The following is a 13,466-nucleotide window of genomic DNA, read 5'->3' on the forward strand; positions in this document are numbered from 1 at the left end:
TTTATTCTTTAGTGTGTTTACATGGTAGATCACATTAATTTTCAAATGTTGAGCCAATCTTGCATTCCTCGGATAAACCCTACTTTATCAAGAAACAGTATCCTTTTTATATATGCTAGATTCAATTTGCAAATATCTGTAGAGAAGGTTTGGGTCTGTAATTCATCAGAAATATTGGTCTGTGGCTTTCTTGTAATGCCTCTGTCTGGTTTCAGTATCAGGGTAATGTTGGCCTCATAAATACAATGGAAGAGTACCCTCCTATTATATGGAAAAGTTTGCATAGAATTGGTATTCTTTCTTAAATGTTTGGTAGAATTCACCAATGAAGTTATCTGAGCCTGGAGTTTTCTTTGCTGGAAGGTATCTTAACTACGTATTCAATTTATTGAACAGACTATTTGGGCTATTATATCTTAGCTAATATCAAATAACATGAAATACTTAGGTATAAATTTAACAAAGTATGTGCAAGCTCTGTATGATGAATGCTACAAAACACTGATAAAAGAAATTTCAAAAAGACAAATGGAGAGCCATGCTATGTTCAAGGATTGGGAGATTCAAGTTTATTAAGATGTATATTCTCCCCAAAATTCATCTTCAGACCCAATGCAATCCTAATCAAAATTCCAATAGATTGTAGAAACTGGTAATGTGATTCTAAAATTATGAAAAAGCAAAAGATCTAGGAAAGCCAAAACAAGCTTGTAAAGGAACAAAGTTGGAGGACTCACATTAGTGATTTCAAGATTACTGTGAAGCTATAGTAATCAAGAGAGTTTAGAGTTCGCCAAAGGATACATAGAAATAGAAAATAATAAAAAGTCAAGATAATAATGCCATCTGCCATAAATGTATGATTTATAATACACAGTCAAGCCATATTCATATTAATAATAAAAAGTCAAACCACATATACGGTCAAGTGATTTTCAAACAAAGATGCAAAGGCAAAGCAATGTAGAATGTATAAACTTTTTCGGTACTAGAAAAATTGGACACCCCTTATGTTTTTGTTTTTTTTAAAGATTTTATTTATTTATTTGACAGAGAGAGATAGCAAGAGCAGGAACACAAGAAGGGGGAGTGGGAGAGGGAGAAGCAGACTTCCTGCTGAGCAGGGAGCCTGATGCGGGGCTCGATCCCAGGACCCTGGGATCATGACCTGAGCCGAAGGCAGCCACTTAACCAACTGAGCCACCCAGGCGCCCCTGGACACCTCTTATGTTAAAAAAAAAAAAAAAATTTGATCCCTACCTCATGACATGACACATACCACAGACAAAAATTAACACAAAACAGGGGCGCCTGGGTGTAGCTCAGTCATTAAGCGTCTGCCTTGGGCTCAGGTCATGATCCCAGGGTCCTGGGATCGAGCCCCGCATCAGGCTTCCCTGCTCAGTGGGAAGCCTGCTTCTCCCTCTCCCACTCCCCTTGCTTGTGTTCCTTCTCTCACTGTGTATCTCTCTGTCAAATAAATAAATAAAATCTTAAAAAAACAAAAAAAATTAACACAAAACAGATCACAAGACTAAATTAAAACCTAAAACTATAAAGCGTCTAGAAAACACAGAAGAAAGTCTGTGACCCTAGCTTAGGCAAAAATGTCCTACTCCAAAAGCATGAACCACGTAAGGAAAAATAAAACATACTGCATGCCATCAAAAGTAAAAAACTTCTCTTCAAAAGACTTAAGCCAGGGAATGGGAGAGGAGGTTTGCACAACATATATCTAATAAAGGACTTAATAAAGGAATAACATACTCTCTCAAAACTCATTAATAAAAAAAATAACCCTATTAAAAAATGGGCAAGGGGAACCTGGGTAACTCAGCTGGTTGAGTGTCTGACTCTTGATGTTGGCTCAGGTCATGATCTCAGGGTCATGAGATCAAGCCCCACACTGGGCTCCTGACTCAGCTGGGAGTCTGCTTGAGTCTCTCCCTCTGCCCCTCCCCCCCTTCACGTGCATGCACACTCCCTCTAAAAATAAATAAATCTTTTTTTTTTTTGAGATTTTATTTATTTATTTGACAGAGAGAGACACAGTGAGAAAGGGAACACAAGCAAGGGGAGTGGGAGAGGGAGAAGCAGGCTTCCCGCGGAGCAGGGAGCCCAATGCGGGGCTCGATCCCGGGACCCTGAGATCATGACCTGAGCAGAAGGCAGACACTTAACCAACTGAGCCACCCACGCACCCCAATAAATAAATCTTTAAAACAAAAAATGGGCAAAAGATTTAAACAGATGTTTCACTAAAGATGATACATTTATGGCAGATAAGCACACAAAATGATGCTCAGTTTCATAAATAAAAACCACAGTAATGTGGAGTTACCACTACATGCCTATTAGAATGGCTAAAATAAAAAAAACAAAAAACAAAGAACTGATGACAAGTGCTGCCCAGAACATTCACTGCTGAGAATGCAAAGTGGTACCAGCCATTCTGGAAATCAGTGTGGCAATTTATTATAAAGTTTAATGTATACTTACCATAAGACCCAGCAGCCAACTTCTAGGTATTTACCCAAGAGAAATGAAAATTTATGTTCACACAAAATGTTCATAACCACTTTAATCACAACTGCCCCAAATCAGAAACAACCCAAGTGTCCTTTCACTAGTGAATGGATAAACAAATTACACCTCAGCAATAAAAGGAACTACTGATAAGGCAAAAATATGTACTAATCTCAGATGCATTATGCTAAGTAGAACAAGCCATATTCAAAAGGCTAGAAACTGTATTGATTAAATTTCAATGACATTCTGGAAACATCAAAACTACAGGGAAAGAAAAGAGATCGGTGGTTGCCAGAGGGTGGAAAGCAGAAAGAGGGGTCAACTACAGAGAGGTATAAGGTAACATTTGGGGTGATGGAAATGTTTATTCAATACTTTGCAGAGTGGGTACACAACTCTATGTATTCTGTTAAAATTCAATTACTCTAATAAGGGTAAATTTTACTATACATAATTTACACATCAATTTTTTTAAAAAAGAAATATTAACTCCTAAATTAATTCCTAAAGCACAGATGCATATAACACACTCAAAAATGTAATGAATAAATATTCACTTAGGTCTAAAATAATGTACAGATAGTCCCTAAATGAAAAGAATGTTTCTAATCCACAGTTCTAGCACTTTACCAAAAAAATAACCGAACCACAACTCCATTTGAGGTCCATCAGTTACCTGTCAATTATTATAATTTTTTTTTTTTTTAAGTTCCCAGTCCTTTCCCTATTCAAACCAACCTGATATGGTGTGTTTCGTAGTTTCGGCTGTCTTACAGCAGCTGCTGCCCCACCATACGTTGTTTTTCCAGGATAAAAAGGAGAATCTCCAAGCTGACTTGTTTTAAGGATTGAAGAATTCCCAAGTGACTGCAGAGAAACACAACAATAAATTATGAGCAATAAACACTCAAAACTAATGTGATTAAATCAAATCGTATTAGTACTCACAGGAGAAAGTGTTCCAAAGGCAGATAAGTTGAATGCTGGTTTTTTTGAGCTGGTGGCAGTGTGCTGTGAGAGTGAGGGAGCACGTTCACCCTCTGGGGACCACAGAGGTGGCAATGAAGTGTTCTTTGTAACAGCTATATCTGAAACAAAAATATGCACTGCATAGTAAGAACACTAATTACAAGAAAATGGAAATTACAAGTCAGAAAAAACCTTTCCCATGAAATTTAACTTCACTACCAAATGCCAAGAATACCTTTATCAGAAGCTCTTGAAGAAAAACCACTGGTAGTTGAGATGTTATCATCATCATGCTGAGAGGTAGAATCTTTAATTTCCTTTACAAGGGAAAATCCAGAACTGCCAATTGGGAATGCCGAGGATGTGGAGGGCTGACAGTGTAATGCAGGAGATTCCAACATGGAGAAATTCATATGGCTCCGATGAAGAGAAGGCCTTGTTAATACATCTGGGTAATTTGAAGAAGTACTAGTTGTTGAGGGTTCTTAAAAAAAAAAGAGGCATTAATATTATGAAAATACAGCTTAGAAAAATACAATATCACAACAAAATGGTGTTTAAAAACATACTATATAATAAATATAGCTTCAATGCAAGTCACTGAAGCCTCCCATGATAAGCCCAATTTAGGCTATTCTTTAGCCAAACAAGGTTTCATCTAACGGCAATGAACTTACTTAACCTAGTATCAAACCATGTTTCAGGGTTCACATACAACTTCTAAAAGTGCATGGTCCTTTATTTTCCTTGAATTGGTATTATAAAACTTGCTCGTAAAAAATAAAATCAAAGAAGTTATATAAGAAAGTCATGAAACAAAAAGGATGTCTGGTTCCTCCAGACATAACCACTATTAAATTTGTATATCCTCCCAGATATTTTATATGCATACATAAATGTTTTCCCTAATTATATAATCACACCATGCATCCAGTTCTAGGACTTGTTTTTCTGTTTACCAATATAATTGTCTCTATATACAAAGCATTCCCTTTAAAGACCACATTGTATTTTATCATAGTCATTGATTATATTTATGTGATTATTTTCCCAATGCTCCATCAAACAAATATGCACTGATATCTGCATACTTTTCAGAGTATTCTTTTGGATTAATCCATGGTTCTCTAAGAATATGACAGAAACATGAAGACAAATTATTAAACACTTTTAAGCTATCCACAAAAATATCTGATTCTGTAAGCCTAAGTTGGGCCCCTAAAGCTGCCTAAGTATCCAAGGTATGAGATTCAATGGGATGAACAGTGATATGTGGAACTGCTGTCTGGACTGGATCAGAGTGCGTGCTCATTTTTGCTTATGAGACATACTATGATCCTGTCAAGTTATACTCCCACAAACAGCAAATGACAATGGACATTTCCAGCATCCTCTCTAACACTGGATATTAACCTTTCCTGATTTCTGTCAATCTACTATGTCAAATGGCATCATTATTTTATTTGCATTTACTTAAATGAGAGGGATATTGAGCATTCTCTATATTCATTGGTCATTTATATTTCTTCTTCTATTAACTGCTTACTGATACAGTCCCTCTTACTATTAAGATTAGTAAAATCTAATTTTTGATCAGTAAGATACTGTGATATTATCTGAAATATTACAACTAATTTTTCAACTAATTGGTTGAACCTATTCATTTTGTTGATGGTGTCTTTTGCAGTACAGAAAATAACTTGTACCTTGTTTACAAAGACTTTTACTAAGACTATAAGAAATTTAAATTTTTACTCATTTTTTTGGTATTGTACAGTTACTTTTATGTCAGTATAATGTTTAATCTTGAGTCCATCTGGAATCAGTTATGACGAAGTAGTGAACAAATGATTCAGCTTGTTTTCCAAATGGTTAGCCTGTTCATATTCTAAAATAACCTTCTTATATAAGCTATCTTTTAATCACTGATAGAGAAGCCGCCACTACCACAATACTAAATTCCAAAGGCTTTTCACTCCTTTCCCGACTGATATATCTGTACCAGTACTATAATGTTTTACCTACTCTAACTTTGGAACACATTTAGTAACTGTAAAAGTTACTCCAACCTACCCCCCACATTCCCTTTATTCCTTTTCAGAATCTCTCTGTTCATCTTCAGGTATATTTTCAAGAATTTTAAAATCATTTGTCAAGTTTACAAAAGACTTACAGTTAGGCTGGAATAACTGGGCCTCCAGACTAGCCCTTCTACTATAATTTAAATAATTATTAAACTAGACAAAATATGAGACATCTTTCAGACAACAGAAAACAGCACTCAAAAATAGAAAAACTCAAAATAAATAGAAAACTCAAAAAGTGAGCCCTATCACTACCCTATTCTCTACCTAGGTATATTTTCAGACCTGGAAGAGAAAACTGGAGTCCAAGCAGAACATGACAGGCAGAAATCAGAATGGGGCACTGGACGGTAGAAAACTGGTTAGGGCAGGGCCTTCAGAAGTCCAAATGGGAGTGTCCAGAGAATGAATGGGCTATCCATGCACAGAGTAAGACCATCTAAGGCTTTACCAAATACCAGCTGCTATAGAGTTGAGAAAACAGACACCAGGAGGTGAGCAATGCTAGGGGGCAAGAAGCAGTGCTAAGCACACAGAAGCTACAGTGTGGCCAGAACTTAGAGATCCCTTTTATAAGCACCTCCTTAAAATCCATGGCATTCAGCTGAGATGTTGGAAACGCTTCCCCTTGAGACTAGGGATGATGTCCTAAAAGCCACAGGGGAAACAGTTTGGAGGCTAAGTCCTACCACTTTTTTTTTTTTTTTTAAGATTTTATTTATTTATTTGAGAGAGAGAGAGAATGAGAGACAGAGAGCATGAGAGGGAGGAGGGTCAGAGGGAGAAGCAGACTCCCTGCCGAGCAGGGAGCCCGATGCGGGACTCGATCCCGGGACTCCAGGATCATGACCTGAGCCGAAGGCAGTCGCTTAACCAACTGAGCCACCCAGGCGCCCTAAGTCCTACCACTTTAGGGAACTTAAACACCTTGGACCTTCTAGAGATACACATCAACAAAACATAAAACTAAGTTTACAAAGTTCAAAATGATCACTTAATAACAACTGCCTGCTCAAACAAGAATCAATACTCCTCACGGGAAGGTAACAGCATTCAGAATCTTTACATATATATTATTCAAAATGACACTATTTAGGCAGAAACCATTTGATATAACAAAAATGCGATCAATAGTGAGGGGAAAAAACAGTCAATAGAAACTGAATATAAGAGAGCCAATTTAACCTTAACAAAGGCTTTAAAATAAGTATTTTAGGGGTGCCTGGGTAGCCAGCTGAGCATCTGACTCTTGGTTTCAGCTCAGGTTGGGATCTCAGGGTTGTGAGATCCAGCCCCACATTGGGCTCTGTGCTCAGCGGGGAGTCTGCTTGAGATTCTCTCCCTCTGCCCATCCCCTTGTGCTCTCTAAATAAGTAAATAAATATTTAAAAAATAAAATAAAAATAAGTATTTTAAATATGTTCAAAGTTCCTAACAGACTCGTTAAAATTGATCTGGATCACACTAAAGCTAAAAGATTTTTTTTTTTTTTTTAAGATTTTATTTATTTGAGGGCGCCTGGGTGGCTCAGTTGGCTAAGCGACTGCCTTTGGCTCAGGTCATGATCCTGGAGTCCTGGGATCGAGTCCCACATAGGGCTCCCTGCTCAGCAGGGAGTCTGCTTCTCCCTCTGACCCTCTTCCCTCTCGTGCTCTCATTCTCTCTCACTCAAATAAATAAATAAAATTTAAAAAAAAGGATTTTATTTATTTGAGAGAGGGCATGAGTGGGGGAGGGGCAGAGGGAAAAGCAGACTCCCTGGAGCAGGGAGCCCCGATGTGTGGGGCTCCATCCCAGGACCCTGAGATCATAACCTGAGCCAAAGGCAGACGCTTAACCAACTGAGCCACCCAGGTGCCCCCAGTTAAAAGATTTTAAAAAGGGAAGTGCTATCATGCCCAGCATTGTTTTACTACTGACTTTTCCTTCTGTTCAGGTCTCCGTTATGTCCCTCAGCAGAACTTAAAAGAATTTCTTCTTCTAGAGTACTATACACTCCTTTTTAAGTTTATTTCTATATATTTTTGTTTTTTGATATTATAAGTGGGATCCTTTCTTCCTTCATACTTTCTAACTGGTTACTGCTTAAGTAAGAGTTATTGGGTTTTTGTCCTATATTAACTTTGTGATTAATTTCTACAATTCTCTTATTCTAACAAGTTTTGTTTTATTTTGTTTTTTTAATCAACTGGCTTAGGTTTTCTGGGTATTACTGGCAAAGAAGGATCATTTTGCCTCCTTCTTCCCAGTACTTACACATATACATACATCCTCTATAATTACATCTTTAATATCTAGAAGTAGTGATGATGGGCTTCCAATTTATACCTGATAATGGGAATGTTTCTAATGTTTCACCATAACACGTGATTCTGGCCTCTGGATGACTAACATGTTAAGGAAATGGTGGTCTCCAATTTCTAAATGAAATAAAGAAGAATGGACTTAAAGTTCTAGCAAATGTCTATTAAGTATCTACAAGAAAAAAAATTGTAAGATTGTTTCACCTATAAATATGCTAAATTATATTAATAAGTCCCTCATGATGAACGATTCCTTACATCCCAAGATTAACTCTTCCCAGTAAGAAGATTCTGCTATTCTTTAATGTGCTGCTGGACTGTATTTGCTACTCTGTAATTTTCTTCCCAAAAGTATGTCTTCAAAAATACTTAACAGCATAAGCAATACAAAACAATTCTGGATTAGTTTCAAGGTATTCTTATGCAAAAAATAAGATGCAGATAAAAACACTTAACTAGGACTAGGAGGAAACACCAACTTAATAAAAGCCATATATGAAAAACTCACAGCTAACATCAAACCCAGTGGTGAAAGACAGAGATTCTCCTCTAAAATCAGGAACAAGACAAGGATACCTGCTCTACCCACTTCTTTTTAACCCAGTACTGGAAGCTCTGGCCAGAGTTGTAAGGCAAGCAGAAGAAAGATACCCAAATTGGAAAGGAAGAAGTAAAATATCCTATTCACAAATGATATAGCTTATATGTAGAAACTTCTAAATATTACACACACACACACACACACACACACACACACACACACACCCCCGCTGGAATAAACAAATTGAGCAAAGTAGCAGATTACAAAATCAATACACAAAAATGAGTTGTGTTTCTATACACTAACAATGTGCATTCTGAAAAGTAAAATAAGAAAACAATTCCAGGGGTGGCTGGGTGGCTCAGTGGGTTAAATGTCTGCCTTCAGCTCAGGTCATGATCCTGGAGGCCCCGGGATCGAGCCCCGCATCGGGTTCCCCCCTCCCCCCCCCCCCCCCCCCCCGCTCAGCTCAGTGGGGAGTCTGCTTCTCCCTCTGCCCCTCACCCTACTCTCCTGCTTTCTCTCTAATAAGTAAATAAAATCTTAAAAAAAAAAAAGAAAAAGAAAAGTTCCATTAACAATAGCATCAGAAAGAATAAAACACTTAGAAATTAACCAAAAGAGGGGCACCTGGGGGGCTCAGTGGGTTAAGCATCTGCCTTCAGCTCTGGTCATGACCCCAGGGCCCTGGGATCGAGCCCCGCATCGGGCTCCCTGCTCAGCCAGGAGCCTGCTTCTCCCTCTCCCTCTGCTGCTCCCCCTGCTTATGCTCTCTCACATGCTCTTTTTCTGTCAAATAAATAAAATCTTAAAAAAAAAAATGACTATTCATGAAAAACCATACTTTAAAATCCAATAGAACATTTAAATTGTTTTATATGTAGTAATTTCTTATCAAGCTCACTCAAGTTAAGACAGCTACGGGCTAGAGTCTGAAAATCTACCGGTATTAACAGTTAAGCTTGTATTATTTCAATTTCTCTGCAGTCAGAACACACATACATAAAGATTAAAATGTTTCTTAGGGTATTTAGTATTCTAATTTTGTAGTATATTAGATCATAAAACTGTTTTTTACTTATCCCATTCTCTCATCCCTGCATCAGTTTATCCTATAGGATAAAAGCAAGGGGACAATTTTCTAGCTATTGGCAGACATCTGCTACATCTAGTCTACACAGAAACTACAAAGGAAAAAGAAATCTACTATGACCTACTTCTATTTGAAGGTATGATGCTAACAGCAATGGTACTTTTTAATACTTACAGAGGTTCTTTACGCCCAAAACCAAGCCCAAAAGACATAGTTTGGGATAAGACTAAACAAGGCCATGTCATCTACAGATTTATATCAGCCACACATGCTCAGTTTCTAAGAGTATACCTTTAATCACATGGTATCAATTAGACAAAGCAGTCTACAACTTCAATCTACTGTTGACTAGGGTACTAGATATGCCATCGTGGAGTCTTTCAGAGGCCTGAACTCATAACTGACTCAATGAAACCTGTACATTATTTCAGATTCCACTAACCTAGCAGAAGAAATCCAGACACCCAAAGGCTCACCATCATTAAGACAGTCAACACAACGAAGTACACAGGCAGAAAGCTGCAGATAACAGATTTTAAATGGGCCACAGATTCCATAACTGTTCTTACTGCCCTGTACTATTTGAAGAATGCACAATACCCTCCAGCTCCAGTTACTATTAATATAAAAGTTATACTGGTAAAATTGAGTAAACAACATTCAGGACTGCTTTAAGCTTTCAATTATTTTAAGCTTTCTATAATTTGACACCACTTTAAGAGCAGATAGGTCTAAGTTGTTTTTTGAGAATGCACTGTCAAATTTAAATGTCATGTTTCAGAGTAAACAGTTCTTTATCTAGTAAGATAATATTCATCACACTGGGGAGTTATCAGTGGTACTTTAAATCACACATTATGTGATTACAACTACTGAATAGTGCAATAAATACTGTGAGAAAAGAACTACCTGGAACTAACAAAGTTTAAGACAGGAGCAGGATTGGGGCACGTGGGTGGCTCAGTTGGTTAAAGGTCTGCCTTTGGCTCAGGTCATGATCCACAGCCCCTCATCGGGTTCCCTGCTCAGGGGGGGAGCCTGCTTTTCCCTTTCTCTGCCCCTCCCCACCGCTCGTGCTGTCTCTCTCTCAAATAAATACATAAAATCTTTAAAAAAAAAAGATAGGAGCAGGGTTCAGATCTAAGATAAGAATGAGGTGGGAAATGCTATCAAGTTCCTGAAATTAGTATCAAAAAGCGGCTCACAATTTGCTTCTACATAATTAGAGGAGTTAGGGTGGGAAAGTGGGTGAGTAAGTGTGGGAAGAGAGAAAACAAGATCAGTCATAAGTTGGTTGTCTTTGAAGCTGGGTAATGGGTACATGGGGGTTTCATTGCACTATCCTCCTTACTTGCGCAGTTTAAAATCTTCCATAGTAATTTCAGAAGCTAACTCACAGAGGTATGTATACTATACATGTAACAGAAAAGCTAGGATATAAACTTAATAACATAATGAATAAAATCCAAGTTGGAACTGACCTTGGCACACCACTAAATTAATTCCATTATTTTGATGAAAATACAAACACACACAAAAAAGAACTTTATAGATATAAAATGAGAAACACTCCATTTATCTCGCACCTGAACTAAATTAATTCTTCAAGTTAGTTAATCCTCAAAAGTACACTCATTAAGATGGAAAAGAGTGTCAGTCACTGTGGATATGGGCTGGAGAACACCAGAAGTCTCTAATGAAAAGAGAAACCAGGGTCCCCTTCAATGCCCATGAAAAAAAAATGACATGGAGGCAATCAGCATAGACCTACTAGACTAAGCCTCAAGGTGGTTGTTGATAATGTATTTGAAAGAAATCTGTCCCAAGTATAGATATTAGAACTTCCTAAGTTATTCTAATAAAAAATAAGCAAACATTTAAAGATTAAGCCAAATCGAGTATTACTAAGAAAACAGGTAAGCTATTTGTCCACACTGGTAATCATTTTTTTCAGGCCTATTTCATTGTCACTGTATTTCACGACAAGCCAATCAGGCAGGAAAAGGTGGTTACTATGTCCACCAAAATTAACAGGCCATACACCCACATTAATTATTTAGGCAAGACAAGACTTCAACACAGCGTTAGGAAACTTTTATAATTATAAATAAGCTAAAACATGTTGTGAAAGAAAATATATATATACAGAAAGAAATATATGGAGAGAGAAACCAGACTTCATCAAAATTAAAAACTTTAGTGCTTCAAAGGACACCATCAAGAAGGTAAAAAAGACAATCCACAGAGGGGGGGAAAATATTTGCAAACCCTATACTGATAAGGGACTTATATCCAGAATATATAAAGACCTCTTCCAATTCAACAATAGAAAGACAAATAACCCAATTAAAAATGGAAAAAGGTGGGGGGAGGGGGGATTGGTTAGCCCGGTGATGGGTATTAAGGAGGGCACGTGCTGCATGGAGCACTGGGTGTTACACGAAAACAATGGATCGTGGATCACTACATCAAAAACTAATGATGTATTGTACGGTGACTAACATAACATAATAAAATTAAAAAAAAAAAAAAAATGGAAAAAGGAGATGCAAATAGCCATTTCTCCAAAGATATACAAACAACCAATGAGCATATGGTATGATGCTCAGTGTTATTAGTTATCCTGGAAATGCAAATCAAAACCACAAGATACCACTTCAATCCACTAGAAGAGCTATAATAAAAAAAACTAAAGGGGTGCCTGGCTGGGTCAGTCAGAGGAACATGCGGCTCTTGATCTCAGGGTCATGAGTTCAAGCCCCATGTTAGGTGCAGAGATTATAAAAAATAAACTTTAAAAAAACATTTATAAATGGAACATATTGGTGAGGGTGTAAAGAAATTGTAATCTTCATACACTGTGGGTGGGAAGGCAAGATGGTACAGCCACTTTGGAAAACAATTATTCCTCAAAATGTTAAAATTACCATGTGACCTAGCAATTCTACTCCTAGGTATACACACAAGAAAAAGCATAGCCACACAAAACCTTGCACATGAATATTCATGGCGGCAGTATTCATAATGTTCAAGAAGTGGAAAAACCCAAATGTCCATTAACTAATGAATGGATAAACAGAATGTAGTTTTATCCATACCATGGAATATTGCCTGGCAATAAAAAGAAATGAAGTTCTGATGCATGCCACGACATGGGCGAACCTTGAAAACATTATGCTAAGTGAAGTAAGCCAGTCACAAAGGACCACATATTCTGTGACTCCATTTATATGAAATGTCCAGTCTAAGCAAATCTACAGAGAGACAAAGACAAATCAGTGGTTGCCTGGGATGGGGCATGACTACTAATGGGTGTAGGATTTGGGGGTTGTGATAAGGATGGTGATGAAAACGTCCTAAAACTGACTGTGGTGATGGCTGAACAACTCTGTGAATGTATTTAAAGCCCCTGAATTGAACACTTTTATCTTTTTAAATTTTGGAGTATAGGTTCACACACAACATTACATTAGTTTCAGGTGTACAACATAGTGATTCAACAAGTTTATACATTATGCGATGCTCACAAGTATAGCTCCCATCTGTCACCATAAAACACTATTACAATATCATTGACTATATTCCCTATGCTGTACCTTTCATCCCCGTGATTTACTCCATAATTAGAAGCCTGTATCTCCTGCCCAACTTTACCTATTTGCCCACCTCCCTATACCCTCCCCTCTGGAAACCATCAGTTTGTTTGTTCTCTGTATTTATAATTCTGATCCTGCTTTCTGTTTATTCATCTGTTTTTTTAGATTCCACATGACTGAAATCATATGGTTTTGTCTTTCTCATTTCTCTGACTTATTTCACTTAGCACAATACCCTCTAGGTCCATCCATGTTGTTGCAAATGGCAAGATCTCATCCTTTTTTATGGTCACGTACCATTCCAGTGTGTGTGTGTGTGTGTGTGTGTGTGTGTGTGTGTGTGTGTGTGTG

At 37.5% G+C, this 13,466-nt stretch overlaps 1 protein-coding gene across 5 annotated transcripts in view; it reads right to left on the bottom strand.

Annotated features, from left to right (window-relative positions):
* NUP153 (nucleoporin 153) overlaps positions 1–13,466 on the bottom strand; it is an 81,781-nt gene that overhangs the window by 45,922 nt on the left and 22,393 nt on the right. For all 5 annotated transcript variants that reach the window (XM_032424654.1, XM_032424655.1, XM_032424657.1 and 2 more), the window contains 3 exons: positions 3,734–3,982; positions 3,478–3,617; positions 3,268–3,396 (listed from right to left, as the gene is read on the bottom strand). In XM_032424654.1, the coding sequence (XP_032280545.1) occupies positions 3,268–3,396; positions 3,478–3,617; positions 3,734–3,982 (518 nt within the window). The remainder of the gene's footprint in view (positions 1–3,267; positions 3,397–3,477; positions 3,618–3,733; positions 3,983–13,466) is intronic.

Source organism: Phoca vitulina, unplaced genomic scaffold (genome assembly GCF_004348235.1).
Source record: "Phoca vitulina isolate PV1807 unplaced genomic scaffold, GSC_HSeal_1.0 scaffold31, whole genome shotgun sequence".
Lineage (NCBI taxonomy): Eukaryota > Metazoa > Chordata > Mammalia > Carnivora > Phocidae > Phoca > Phoca vitulina.